This window comes from Crocodylus porosus, unplaced genomic scaffold, assembly GCF_001723895.1.
Source record: "Crocodylus porosus isolate Cpor-Errol unplaced genomic scaffold, CroPor_comp1, whole genome shotgun sequence".
Lineage (NCBI taxonomy): Eukaryota > Metazoa > Chordata > Crocodylia > Crocodylidae > Crocodylus > Crocodylus porosus.
Window position 1 is genome coordinate 59,452,122 of NW_017728949.1, and position 14,877 is coordinate 59,466,998.

Consider the following 14,877-nt stretch of genomic DNA (forward strand, 5'->3'; position numbering starts at 1 on the left):
GCAGAGTGATTGATCTTTTGTCTTCTCTCTCTGACCCTATTTGCAAATATATACCTTTTGTTTCACCGACAATGTGTGCCTAAAGGATCATTATTCATTGAGCCTCCAAAGAAACGAACCGTGATTTTTACATCACTCTAACACCTGACCTTTGACACCAGAAGTCCCTCCCCTTGCCCCCAGCAAGGGGTTTTACCATCTCAGAACCAGAGAAATACCAAATTATATTTCTACAAAGTGAACTTCTACAACATTCATTAATTTGATTTAACAAAAAATATTTTTGCCCTGGTTTACATGTGTTTGTGTAGTGTACAGAGAGGTGATTGTATAATAGCTTAAAATGAAGTCTTACTCTTGTATATTGTGGGGTGGATAGGTTTGTGGGGAACTGTGGGTGTGTGGGTATGTGGGAGAGGATGTGGGTGTGTCTGTGGGGGGTAGATAGGTGTGGGGAGTGGGAAGGGTAAGGAAGCATGTGGAGTGTGGGTGGGTATGGGGTTTGTGAGGGTCTGTGTGTATGGCAGTGTGAGGGAAGTGTGAGTGTCTGTGTATGGAGGGGTGTGCATGTAGAACTCACCCTATGAACACACTTACACACAGTCCCTCCCTACATACACACAGGTACACACACACCACACCCCTGGGGTACCAGTGCGGCCCCAAGCTCCCATGGGTCCAGGAATGCAGCCAGGAGCCACGGGGTGCTGGAGCACTGCAGGGGAAGGCAGGAAGGGAAATGGCTGGGGGTGGAGTGGGGCTGGGCTGCTGTATCCTGCTGACAGCTCCCCCTGGGTCCTACTGCCCCCATTTCCTGTCATCTTTGACAGGCAGTCAGGAGCAGATATTTTCTAAATTTGTTAGGGCCCCTGCAAGCCATATTTTGCCCACCCCTGCTCCAGACCCACCCACAGCTATAAGGGTGCTGAAAACAGGAAAGACTTGTATTTTTGCCTACTGAAGCTCAGTTTTCAATTGTGCCCATTCAGGTGAAAAATAATTCAGGCCCATCTATCAAAACAGAAGCAGGAAGATTATGGAATCTCTGCGGAGAAGATCTAGCTGCTGTGGTCTGAGCCTTATAGCACAGCATCCCGGCCTGTGAGTCAGCCCGCCCACTCCTGACTGTATTAGCAAGAAACGTGGTTAGTATGGAGAGTGGGCTAAAATGGAAACATTTGACAGCTGGTATTTTTCACAAAATTGAATGTACCGAATCCACTAAATATTTCATTGGTTGTAACAGGCAGAATCTAGGGCAAATAATGGACGTTTTCTACACTGCTCAGAAGAAAGAAAATGGGAATACTGCCAGGCAGAGAAATAGCATGGGGCAAAAGCAGTGGTAATTACTTCTACAATATAATGGCCTCAAATCAGGACAAGTTCCTCAAGCGAGCAGGTCCTCTAATGATGATAACTATGCTTCACCTTGCTGGATGAGGAGCTGTGATAACACTGCACTTTCTAGGCACTGATCTCAAAGCCTTTTTAAAGACATTAATTAACACCTCACCCCACCCCTCTGATGTATGTGTGCATTATTTCCCTCTTTCCTTCAGATGTGCAAACATGTCTGTGAAGAGAGCTTAAGGGACATGCCTAAGGTCACTACTACAGAGCTGCTGGCAGAGAAAAGAGCGAGGAGTCTTGAATTCCAGTCCCTTATTCCAGCTGCCAAACAGAACTCCCACCTACACACCGCCCAAAATAATAGTGTATTAATACAATGTTCAAGGCTGCACCCACGCTGCCACTTGCCTCAGTCTGCATAATGAGCAAGTCCCCAGCAAAAACAAAAGCGGTGCCGAAACTTTTGGATTCTCTAGCTTGCCCAGTGACTTTTCTTAAAACCTTCTCGGTGGCGTTTACATGAGAGCCGCTCTTCCCCAGTCCCTTTGGGAACAAACGGCCTTCTCTCTGTATCCCCCAAAACTTGGCCAGACCAAATGGATCAGTGCACAGACTGGACTCTTCGTCACTACCTACTAGGGAAGCGGATGACCCACCCGGCTGCCTAAATTGCAGTCGCACAGCTCTCAGCAACACCAATGCTGTGCCACTATGTGACTTTCAAGGGGTGAGCCCAGCCCTCGGAATCCTATAGATCAACACCAAGGGTTTCTCAACAGCCAAATGAAGTTTAAACAGGGTGTGTACTCAGGAAACTAATCTGTGACTGATTTTGATACACGGCTCTCTTGCAGAGTAACTGGGAACAGTGGGGGCGCTTGTACACGTGGCGCCATTACCATGTACAAGTGATGAAAATGTCACTTCCTGTGGCTTAATGGTGTCATGCTGTACACATGCAAGACTTTTGGGGGTTTTAAATGAGTTTACATCCTTGCAAACTAAACTACATCGGGATTTAATTTAGTTTGCAGTGATGCAGATTGCAATGATGCAGCTGTCAGCTCACCCCGCAACTGTGGGAGAGGTGCGCTGGCCCCACAGAAATAAAGGCTTGGTCCCCTTGCCACTTTTGCCTTCAGCAGTCTCCTGCAGCTGGCAGGATGCCTGGGACAAACCAAGAATGGGTTGGCTTGCCCCTGGGGCAGTGCGGGAAGGTGGCAGGAGTGCAGCTAGGTTTGCTGGTGGCAGGAGAAAGCAGCGGGGACAGAGTCCAGGCAGGCTGCTGGCTGGCTGGGTGCTGCCCCAGCTTAGAGGTGCTCGATCCAACATTTCTATGAGCCCACCCAGGACTCCAGCACCCCGTGCACCATTACCACTGTCTTCTCCAGCTGCCCTGGATCAGGCCGGGTGCTGCCTCCAAGCTGGGGCAGCACCCAACCTGCTAGCAACCCACCCAGCTGGCCCTGGGGGGTACCGCTCCTGCAGAGAGAAGGACCAGGGCCACCCACAGCTCAGGGGATGCTCGACCCACCAGCAGCTCACCACCCGGGCACAGGCAAGCTCCGGGAAAAAAAAAAAGGATTGGGCCCCTCGCCATAACGTGATAGAAAACTGAAATGGTGGGTTTCAATTAAAAACCCACCATTTCAATGTAGGGGCCACATAATAAAACCCCGAGGGCTAAACCCCCGTCACATGTACAAGCTATCTGGGAGACTGGTGCATGAAAGGAGCTCACAAATGCTGCAGAATAACCAGCTCTAACCTGAAGCCTCTACGAGCCAGCATTGTGATCATAAACACTTTTAGAAAATAGGGGCTATTTGGTGTTATTTGCTTTACCAGCTAGATACAAAACAAGCCCTGCTACAGGCAGGTCTGGCTGAATCCCACAGCTGGGCCCCAACTGTGCCATGACACAACATTTCCATCATGATATTTGGTCATGCTGCCAGCCCAGGTCAGCCTAGGCACGGTCCACCCACAGAGCACAATACTGAAAGCCGTGATTTAGGCCAAGAGGTTAGCAGCAATTAAAATGAATAGGACTGGATATACAATGAATGAAAACGGCCACTATTATGTTAGACGGGATTATTTTGAAAGATAAGGTAGAACAGGTATCGGCTCTCATGCCTAATGATCAAAGAATAAACCACTTTTTAACTGAGGTTAGTTAGAAAGAAGTTTCTTCTACCAGCCAGCTAGTCCATAATTCCTCCCCACTCCCCACATTGGGGATCTTGCTTCTGGCCTTGGAAGCATCTGTCAAAGAGGAATCTCTGGTCTGATCCAACACAGCAATTCCCAATGTCCTAGAAAGCAAGAATAATTTGGCATCTAACTCCAGAACACAACTTCTCTGACAGCAAGGGCCAGGCTCCCATCACTTTAACCGCTGCCACCATTAGAGACCATGCTATTTTATTCCATTTGTTCTAACAATTGACTTTCAACTTTTTGTGGGGAGGAGAAAGGGGGAGACCCTACAAATGATGTAAGATCAACCCAAGTATTTTAGAGCAGGCCTTGTTCTAGCATTTTCATATTACAAGTTGCTTTGAAGTGTCACCAAGTAGGCTTCAAACCAAAAACACAAAGAGTGGTACCTCTCCTCTACCTCCCCTCAAGCGGCATTAGCAAAAGGAGGGACTGAGACTCCTGCTGGGTTTTGTTTAAGACAAAAATCAAAAGGCACTTTTCAACATATTGAGAATAAGACTCCTGCAGATGCTTCCCAAGTCATTTTATCTGTCACCTCTGAGCACAGGGGTTTTTTGAAATCTTCTAAACCCTTAATCTCATTGTACAGGTGTATTTTTCTTTGAATGCCTAACCATACACAAGAAGTCCTTTAATTGGGACCTCACTTTGAATAAATCACTGGAGCGGGGTCTGCCATTTGGCTTCTTTTCCTGGTTCACTGAGATGATGAGCTCATCTATCACAATTTAAAAATACAAACATGACATAATTGGAAAGGGTCTGTCCCGGATGACATGCTACCCTTGACAAAGAAACGCAGAGTCTTTCAAGTACAAGGAAGGAGAACATTCATTTGTGGTGGGGTCCAAGATGGGGTTATGAGGAGAAAGGGATGCAGCTGGGCACACGGCAGAGAAAACGAACACCAGGAGCAGTTTCTTACCACCGAGGTTTTGGCTGTGGCTGAGAGCAGGGGTGCCCAACCTGCAGGGGCAGCCTCTTTGTGGGCACATCTACAGGAGACGTCCACTGCGCAGTGCACTCATTCGCTTCACACTAAACATCTCGTGTCTACACTTGCAGCCCTGTTAGGCCACAGGAAACTAATTCACTCTGCACCAAGGTAACACTTATAAACACAAGTACTATCCAGCTGCAGAGGTTTTACTCCATGGCCTCGCATGTGTAGACACCTATGTGGCTGGCTGAGGTACAAGAGTGTTTCGGTGCAGGGGCTGCATGCTGGCTAGCCCCCAGTGGAGCACCCTTGTGTCCCAACCAGCCCCTCCACAGCACACAGAGCTGGGTCATAGCAGCCCCAGGCTGGCAAGCTGAACCCTTGGGCCCCCTTCCAGCCAGGGCTGCTCTGACCCGGCTCAGTGTGCTGTGATCCCAGACACATATGTAAATGCAGAGCCCAGGAGCAATAAACTCTGGCATGATATGCACCAGAGTTTACTGCTGCATGCTAACAGCACATGTAGACACACCTTGGGATTTGGCAGGGCAGGGAGGGGACAGGCAGCAAAGCAGCAGATAGGGCAGGAAGCAGAAGAGAGAACAGGACATCAAGCAGGAAGCACAAAGTTAAGGCAGAGAAGGCAGAGCAGAAATGGGCAGAGGAAAGGGATTGGAGTGGTATTCAGAAAGGTTACAGAGCTAATTTGTGCCACGCCTGCCCAGAAAGGTTGGTCTTCACTGGACTAAAGTAACTGCATTTTCACATCATGTACCACTAACTCAGGGGCAGGTAATTATTTTGGGCGGAGGGCCACTTGCTGAGTTTTGGCAAGCCATCAAGGGCCACATGGCAGGCAGCCAGGGGCAGATAAATATTAATTTTCTCAGTTTTTTAGGGGCCCCATGGGCCAGATAGAATGGCCTAGCGGGCCGCATCCGGCCCGTGGGCCGCATTTTGCCCACACCTGCACTAACTGGTGGAACTCATTACTGCAGGGTAGCTCTACAGGATACAAAAAGAAAGTAGTGGACATTTTTTGGAAAATGAGAACATCTAGGCTCTATTTTCAAAGGCCTGGCTATCGTTTTAGAAGAACGCTTGTGGATTTAAGCTAGGCTCTAACTGGAAAGTTGGGGTGATGGAAAATTGCCGCGACCACCACTGCAGGGTTTCTTGCACCTTCCTCTGAAGCGGAGGTTTTGCCCACGGCAGAAGACAAGACACTGGACCAGACAGACATGAGTTAGATTCGAGATGGGGAAGCCTACGTTCCTGTCCTGCTGAGGACATCTCTGGAAGTCGCGTCACCCAATTCATTAAAAGGAAAATCAGACCGCAGATTGAAAAAAAATACAGCCGGGAGAATCCAGGACCTTTCCTTTCCCATTCTCCCATTTCACGATTCTGAATTTTCCGCTGTAAACTGCTCTCAAATACTGATGACTGTACCTACTGCATGGGGAGCACCGCTTGATGGGGAAGGGAGTTTGGGAGGTATCTCCGCGCTGGTGCGCGCTTCAGCAGCTATCTGCATCTGTATAAATTTGAGACACCATCCTCCCTGCTGGGATGGTAGGCATGACTGCTGTCGGCCTGGCCAAGCCTCACATGAGTCAGGGTCAGGGCTGGTTAGGAGACTACACATGACTCCAGTGCAGATGCTTTGGAAAGATGTAATTCTGGTGGTGGGAAGGCTGGGGGAAGTCACTGGGGGGGGGGGTGTAGGTTTTGATTTATCTCTAAGTGGAGCACCTAGCACAATGCAGTCCTCCAGGTATGCTCAAGACACCTGATGAGATATACTCTGTGATTTCTATGGCTCTGCCAGCAAAACCCACGCTGTTAGGGACTTTATCCCTGACCTCTGTGTATGAGTCATGGCACGGGAAGGGAAAGGGCAAATTCTGGCCTCTTCTTCCTCCAGGGCTTCAGCATCGAACCCTGCACCGTCTTCCTCTCCATGAATGCCACTCTCCTATAGAGCCCCTTTGCCAAACACCAGCTCTATCGCCCGTGGCAGAGCGCGCCACAAAGCACTAGCCAGCAAAACACCCTGCTGCCTCCTTCAAGGACCTTCCACTCCAGACAGCAGCAAACAGACTGAATGCATTTGCTGTGGATCATCCTAATTTGCCTTTTTGATTAAAAAAAAAAATCACCACCTTCCAAGCCTCTCATTAATACACTTTCAGATATTTATATTTATTTCCTTAGACAAACAGTTCCATTAATCAGCTCCGCCTGCGTCCCAGCCAAGCTGTCTTCCCTCAGCACAAAGCAGCTACCAAGCAGAATTTGCTAACGATTTCCCAAGCAGGTTCTCCTTAATGACCCCCAGATGAAAGTGGGGGATTTAATAGGAGAGCAAATGGGGCTACAACCACGGAGAGGGCGCACTCTAGGTGCCCCTATCTTATCACTCCATGGCTCTGGATGTCCGAGGGATGGACAATAACTCGCTCTACCGCTAGTGTCTTCACTAACGTCTTCAATAATTCAGTCCCCTGAAACCCAGGAATCCCTGACCCAAGCCCAGTGAGTTGGGCTTAGCTTAGTATGGGCAGGGATTTGCCCCCCAAACTCAGGCCCACAGCAGGAACTTCTTGGTGCATGCTGCTGTACTAAAAATACCATCAAAGCCCACTAACCATCCAGGGGGGTTTCTTCTAGGCACACTTTTATTCAGAAGTTTCCCTTGGTCAGGTTTTTGGTTCCCCAGTCACTGTTAGCTCATTACGTCCCCCTCTTCCTGGCACTGCTGCAAGCCGTACAGCCCCAGACATCGGCAGCTCAACATTTCCAGCAGTCTCTACTGAAGTCTTCCATGCTATTGCCTCTATATGGGTCGCCAATTTGGAAAGCTGGGGAATAGCTGAGCGCTCACCCGAGAGCAAGACTGCCACCCCCATGTTCAGGAAGCTGCCAATCTCCAGGGGCTAGGCAACATTACTGGTTGTGGCTCATGATGGGTATGTGAACAGAAAAGCACCTCCACCTAATAATGAACATTAGGCTCTCGTATATTTTGACCAGAGGATTTTTTTTTTTCACTATGTTTGACCCAATGGTATCCATTCTTCCTGCACTTCACCCATTTTCATTCTAGCTTCATCCTCAAAGTGACATCATTTAGAAGACAGAATAAGAGTCTGCATGACATTACCCTGATGCTCGTCACTGCATACCAATAAAGTAGCAATTTAAGGTGCTGGTTTTCACCTACAAAGCCCTCACTGGTTTGGATCCAGTTTGGTTACACAATTCTGTGAATAAAGAGCTAAAAAAGTTGAAAAGTGAGTACTCGTCACCATACTTTTTATGCAAAATGGGTTTATCAACCAGATCTGACTTCATTGTTTGAGTAGAGTACAACTTTCATTGATAAAGGCAACCCCGGGATGTAACACGTCACCCACCGGGTGACGCATCTAAGAACACAAGATGCAACGATGCTGTGGGATACTTCTGGCACCTCTGGATACATCAATGGGTGTGTGCTCGCAGGAGAAGGGGGCAATTATACCCCTGGGGTATGCACTGGTAAGGCCAATGCGGACTCAGATTCTAGGGTCCACATTTTTTAAAAACTCGAGAAAACTCAGCGGGAGTTTAGGAAAAGACACAAGTTATTCAAGGGTGGGAGAAAATTCCTTTCAACAAGAAGCTTAAGGACACAATATTTTTAGCTTGTCAAAAAGACAACAGAAACAACAGTACATATAAAGTATCACCACAGGGAAAAAATCCTGGCCACTAAGGGACTCTCCACGAGTGGGGAAAGGCGTAATCAAGACCAGTGGCTGGGAGCTGTGGGGGATACAGTCAACCTGGACATCACAGCCAGATTAATAGGCCATTGGGACAAACTGGCACGGGAGGTGATGGTTTCCCAGTCTCCTGATGCCTTCTGGAAATGCAGTGCCATCAAACACCAGTCCCTGGGTTCAACAGAGGAGCAACCGGGTAAAAGTCCATGGCCTGTGTCCATTTTCCAATTCGAATGAGTTAGATGATGTGATGGTCCTTTTTGGCCTCTGAATGTAAGAGTACATCCCTCTCCTCGTGCCACAGGTGGCTGGGTGGAAGGTTATTACAACGATGAGGGCCAATTATGGTCGACCGGGAGGCAGGGGCAGCGCCCAATGCAGCGTGTTAACATGTATTTTGTGCCTTTTATTCTTTGCACCGCGGACTTCCCATAGTTTGAAATTCCAGGGGCTTTTGGAGGAAACTCCCTATATTGCAGGAGTCCCCTGCAGTTCACAGGAGACCTGGGTTCAATTCCCAGACATGTATACACCAAACATCTGGACTCAGTCATGGTACTTATACTTAGGGTTGGAAGGGACCTAAACCGACCATCAGGTCCGACCCCCAGTCTGGTCTTTGGATTCTGTCGCAGTGGTCTAAAGGGAGGATGGAAAGTCTGGGCAGTCTCCACCACTCCAAAAACTCCTCCCTGGGCATATGCATTGATAGTCGTGCATCTCCCATGATCCAGGAGGACTGAAGGCTGCCACCCTATATTGCTAAGGGATCTGTTTTAGACACTCAAGAGATGGGAACTGAGGCATAGCAGTAGCTTGTCTGGCTACGGAAATCCCATCTCAAAAATGTAAATCAATAAATCCATGACTAAGAAAGGCAAAGAAACCCAGATGGGCAAGTAACAGCCCCACGCTGACAGAGTGAATCAGTATTCAAGGTGCAACACTATAATATCCGAGCACCAGGTAATGGTTATTCTCACAAGAACCATGTGAGCTTGGGCAGTGCTGCCGTCCCCACGATCGGATGGGGAATCAAAGCAGAGAGGAGGCGACTTTCCCGAGGTTGTGCCGTAAGCTGGGAAGGGAAGGTCTTTAGAGTCTCAAGGTAGCCCCTAACCAGAAGCTCCCTCCTTCCTCCCTCACCGTCCTTTTATCAGAGCATGAGGCCGTGCCTTTATTCCCCATTTACTGCTTCCAACAGAATCAAGAATCACCCCACAATGTAAGTAACTGCTGCCCACAAATAAACTTAAGGTGGCTCCAAAATGCACCCGCAAAGGGAAGCCCACTAGATATCTCACTGCACTGGCTCATCACCAGCATAAATCCCACTGCTCAGACCACGAGCATTTTCTGAAATGTTTAATCCACTCTCTGCAGCGCGATCTGTGGAGGCAGGGGCGGCAGCAGGAAGAGGCTTTCAGGCCAGCACTTTCAGTTGGCATGACAGTGAAAAAGATAAATTGAAATTATTAGGGGACGTGTTCAGTCAAGTGCATGGAGCTTCACATTGGGTATCATCCGTGTCTTGACAAAATAATTCTGGGTTATAAATTCAAATCCTTCTTGAACAATGGAAGACCATTTTAGTTGCACACACTCCATGATGGGTGATCACAGCAACACACTTACTTGAGCACGTATGTTTTAAAATAGAAGCGTTGAAGGTTTTAGATCCAACTTGAAAAGAGTTCCTAATGTCTTTATTTTATTTTTGTAATTCTCCCCGTCATTTTGGAGTCCACCGGGCTGGCTACATATTTCATTTACTCACAAGAAGTTTCGGATATAACGAATGGCCTCTATAGAACACTAGTTGATACCCAAGGTCATTTGTTTGGATTAGCTTAGCATGGATGTGATCGTTGGAAGTCAGAATTGGTGCAAATGCAAAATTCAGGCCAACTTACATTAGGTGCTTAAACATTGAGGGCTCCTATAGATGTGTGGGGAGCCTGCTCTGACACGCTGGAAATCCAGCATGTTGGAGCAGACTCAATTAATCTTTGCACCACTATTAATCAAGTCTGCTGGAGCACAGAAATGGATACGCTCCAGCAGCCTTTCACGTCACATGTATTAGCATCCCCATGCTAAAAAAACGGCGGCAGGGCACTCTGAAATAAAACATGTTTGATATGCACCCTACTGCCATTTGTGCAGCGTGGGGACACCGATACATGGGACATGCAGGCACTTTTAATTAGTACAGTTTGCTAATTAAAGCGCCGCATCCCAAACCACATAAAAATGCCCTGAGATAGCAAATGGAACGTGATAACCTGATTTCATGGCTACTAGGACTCTGCCACAGACTCCACGTGACCTTGGTCAACTCCACTGCTCTGGGCCTCAGTTCTCTGTCTATAAACCAGGATTGAGATACTTCATTTCTCCTACCCTGTGTCAGTACGCTCTGTTTCTTACTATACGTATGTACAGCACTTAACACGGCAGGGCTTCCATCTCAGTTGCACCTACAGGTGCTACTGCAATCCTGGTAACAATAAACTTCACATGCTCATTCCTGGCTTTCAAATCCTGGGTTTTGTTTTCACCCTTTATAAACATGGGGTGGACGCAGACCTGGGCTCGGCTCCAAAACACCTACGAATTGAGAAGGCCTGTAATGCGAGGTCTCGAGCCAAACTGCTGTTGATTTGAATTGCTTTCTTGCAGGCTGAACCGATCTCATAAAGAACTCAGCGATGGTCCCGCTGTACAGAATTGTTTTGTGTCCTTGGATTAAATTCTCCAATTTGAGTAAATTAGACAAAAACATGTGCTTGTCTGTAATTAAGACCAAACACAAGCCCATGTGGCTGCAATCCAGCAACTTGCTGCTTAAGAGTAAGCTGACCTGATCAACCGCCGCTTTGCAGCGAAACGCTAGTCCCGTTCCACCACCAGTCTGCTCCTTGGTTTGTTACAAATTGCTTCCCTTCTGGCAGTGAATTACCTTTAAATTTCATATAAAGCAGATCTAATAACTAAGATGTGTTGGGGGGTAGAGCACTGAAACGATTGTGCTATTTAACTTACGTATTTGTTGCGGTGGCCCTAAAAATGCTGCCCATTTGCAAACTGGAGCTGGCGTCAGGGGTCCCCAGTGTATTTTTTCAAGGGTGTGAAGTCAATAATTTAGCTGCCGCCTTTTTATACCAAAAAGAAACTTACCTCGGTTTTTCCTTTACTCTGACAGGACCTCCTGGTGTCTTCATCTGAGCCCCATTCTGTTGCCTGGGAAACCAAAATGCACAAGTCACATGATAAGATCGTGAACTATTGCTTCTTGGCTAACCCACATCTGGAGACTCAAAGAAACCAGAGCAAGCAGCTCAAGTCGAGTTACGCAGTTCGATGTATGGCAAACACCGTGGCAGTAAACAAAATGTCGTACGCAGAGCTCTTGCTGTGCTCGTAGAGCAGCCAGATGATAAACACATGAAATGTCCAGAGGTTCAGGCAACTAACACATTAACAGAGAACAGCTTTTGATTTGCATGAAAATACAATATCTGATTATAATTCAAGTGGAAGGGTCCAATACACCAGCCCTGTATTCCAAGGCTTTGCCCCTTTTAAAGGTACAGTGCAATGTTAAAGCGCCACGTGCATAAAGTACCTTGGATTTTCAACAGTAGTTTTGCACAAATTGTTAGCATTCTTAAAAAGTACATCCACAATAATCAACCTGGTATTGGTCACAAAACCTACCGGATAAAATGAGACAGAGGTTTCCAGGGATAGGCTAGTAAAGCTAAGGATTCTGGATATCTTGGACCAGATGTCCAGCTGCAGCATAAAACAGCAAGGCTGCCCTGAAGTCAATGGAGCTACGCTAATTTATACCGGCTGAGGACTGGACGCCAGGGTCACTCAGGTCTGTTTAGAAATGAATATTCTCCACCCTTTGTAAGAAAAGTCAGAACCAGCAAAACACTGCCAGACAGAGCCACTTCCTGCTTTGAAAACACCAGCAACTGAGCAATGATTAAATAACATCTACAGTTCTTCCCCCCTGCATTTCTCCCAGCCCTTATTTTAAATAGACCTAATATATTCAACTCACTGCTCTTCACTTTACAAATGGGAGGTGAAAATACACACACATGTATACTATGCATCATTCACAGGGTTAGAGAAAGGGCCCTGCTCACCAGAGAAAGGCCAGGCACATGGAGTTCAGATATGGATCCAACCCCCACCAGCAGAGCCAGATTTTTTTTTTCCAGCCCATTCCAGAGACAGGAAACGTCTCTAAAGTTCGGTCTGGATCTGAACTTTGCCTCGGCTTTCTGGCCACTGTCAATATTTTAACTCTGCGTTTCCACAAAAATTGTCCCCTTGACACATGATAAATCCTGTTCACTGCAGGAGGCAGAGGGGAGCCTGGAGAGAAAAGGGAATCTATTTTTTCCCCAGTTCCACAAAAATACTTTCTCAAAACTGGAAGCGGGAAGGAAGGGAGCACCATGCAGCACCCACAGTTATATGCTTTGCAGGGAAGTCTTTGGGAATGTTTATATCTCGTTCCTGAAACCTGTGCTTTAGACATGAACAGCAGAGGAGCTGGTTCATTGCAGACAGCCTGAAGTAAGATTTGTATGAGTGTGCGTGTACTGAAAAGTCCATAAGTGTGCATGTATGGGGGAAAGAAGGCACGAGATCTTCCCTGGGGCCTGTGTGGGAAAATATATGCCATTTAATGTATTTTGGCCCCTTCTTAAGGCCAAATGTTTGCATCTCAGAGGTATTTTTTATGAGCCTCAGGATAGCTGTCACTGTAAGGGATAGTTTAGCAATATACCATGAGATTAGGATGCCATTTGAGGCAGGGAGAAGTAACAGTTCATTAAATTTGGGGGTGGCTTTTTAGCTGGCAACCCCCCTAAATCTCCCAAGGTCTAGCACCCCAGTTCAGCAGTGCTGGGATCCCAGGGGCTTGTTCTGTCCCATCAAATCAGCCAGGTGCAACACCCTCTGCCCTCCGAGCCATGAATGACTGGTGCCTCCTGAGAGTAGGGGGGCACCATGGCGGCGAGCGGGCACCACCTGCAGATGCCAGTGCCACGTTGACAGAGAGGGGGCGGCAGGTGTGAGCGGCGACTGCCTGCAGAAGTTGCCAGCAGCTTTGGCAGCGGCCAATCCCGGGGGGGGGGGGCACATGCCCCCCCATGCCCTCCCGCACATCACCTATGCTCCAAGCAGTATATGACAAGCCTAAAAAAGCCCCAAACCCTAAAGAAACCGATAGCTTGGTTGACGACACCACACCCCTCCTTTCAAGGAATGCCCCTCTCTCCCTTACAGCCTTGGTTTAGCAGGATAACACACACACACACACACACACACACAAATCACTGGCGACTTTGGCAATTGATGCCAACCCTCAGTAAATACCCTGAGCTCTTGGGACTGCAGAATGCAGCCCTCCATGGAAGAGTCTCTCTATTTTTGAACACCTTCCCGACCAAGCTCCAAGCATGCCACAAGCACAGTATGTGTCAGGGCTCGGTTACCTCCTCTTCTCTCCCCCACACAACCTTCCCTTTTATCTGACAACACTGTCCTTAGGTTCTCCTGACAAGCTACCTGATGAGCCTAGCAATAACAGGAGCTTTTGCTGATAGATCAAATTATAGGAACATGCTGTCCGTGACTGCACCATTAGTTAATGCAAGTTTCATTTGAGTCGAGAGGATAATTAGAGGAGGAAGGCAGGCTAGGGCGTGTTTTACAAGGCCAGCATACATGTCTCAGGTGGGTTATGAGGCACCAGCTTGAGGGCTGAGTAACTCCAGTGACCTCCAGTGACTCAAAGAGCATATTAATGACCGTGCAAAGCAGAACCCAGAGCACCTTGTCGCTAATAAAAATAGAATTGAAAACCCAAGGAGCAGGGGTATGTTTGAATAATTATACATCAAGGCATGAACATGCACCACGGGTGTAACCCAAAGCCTATTCACTGGGCTTTGGATCAAGCCTCAATAAAGTGTCCCACAAGGGGTCAGAAGTCACCATCTCTCGAGCAGTTTTGGATTCTACTTGTTCTGCTTTGTGCCCTGGCCTGGCCAGCCCTCTTCTTTCAACTCCTCAGCATTTCCCAGTCCCCTCTTTCATCTCAGCTGCTTTAGGCCTCATTGATGTGCCCTGATAAGTCTCTGTTTTTGTTCACACTCCCTGCAAATGGTGAGTGAGCCATTTTAAGGCTATGCCTACAATTATCTGCACACACCTTCAGGCAGGTGCAGAAACCACACTCCACTCACCAGGGGTGGTACAACTCTGCTAGCAGGGCAAAGGTTCCCCCACCAGAGAGTGATCTGACTGGGTTGAGTGTCAGGTGGCTTCAAGTTCCTGGTCTCTCCTTCCATGCCAAGTCTCCCTCTCCCAGATGCCCCTTAGGAAACCCTTCCTCCTCTCCCTTCAATCTTGTCAGCCCTTCTGCATTAGCTAGCTTTCCCTCCCAGGACTTCCTGGAGTCTCTTCAATCAGTTTGCCAAGAGGATGAATGTATTTTGGGGTCTAGCACGTACTCAAATCACACACATCTGGCACTCTCTGGGCGCGTCTGCACAT

General features: G+C 47.8%; 1 protein-coding gene across 2 annotated transcripts in view; it reads right to left on the reverse strand.

Moving 5' to 3' along the window:
• SEMA5B (semaphorin 5B) overlaps nt 1-14,877 on the reverse strand; it is a 244,427-nt gene that overhangs the window by 92,066 nt on the left and 137,484 nt on the right. For both annotated transcript variants that reach the window (XM_019554058.1, XM_019554059.1), the window contains exon 5: nt 11,470-11,532. In XM_019554058.1, the coding sequence (XP_019409603.1) occupies nt 11,470-11,532 (63 nt within the window). The remainder of the gene's footprint in view (nt 1-11,469; nt 11,533-14,877) is intronic.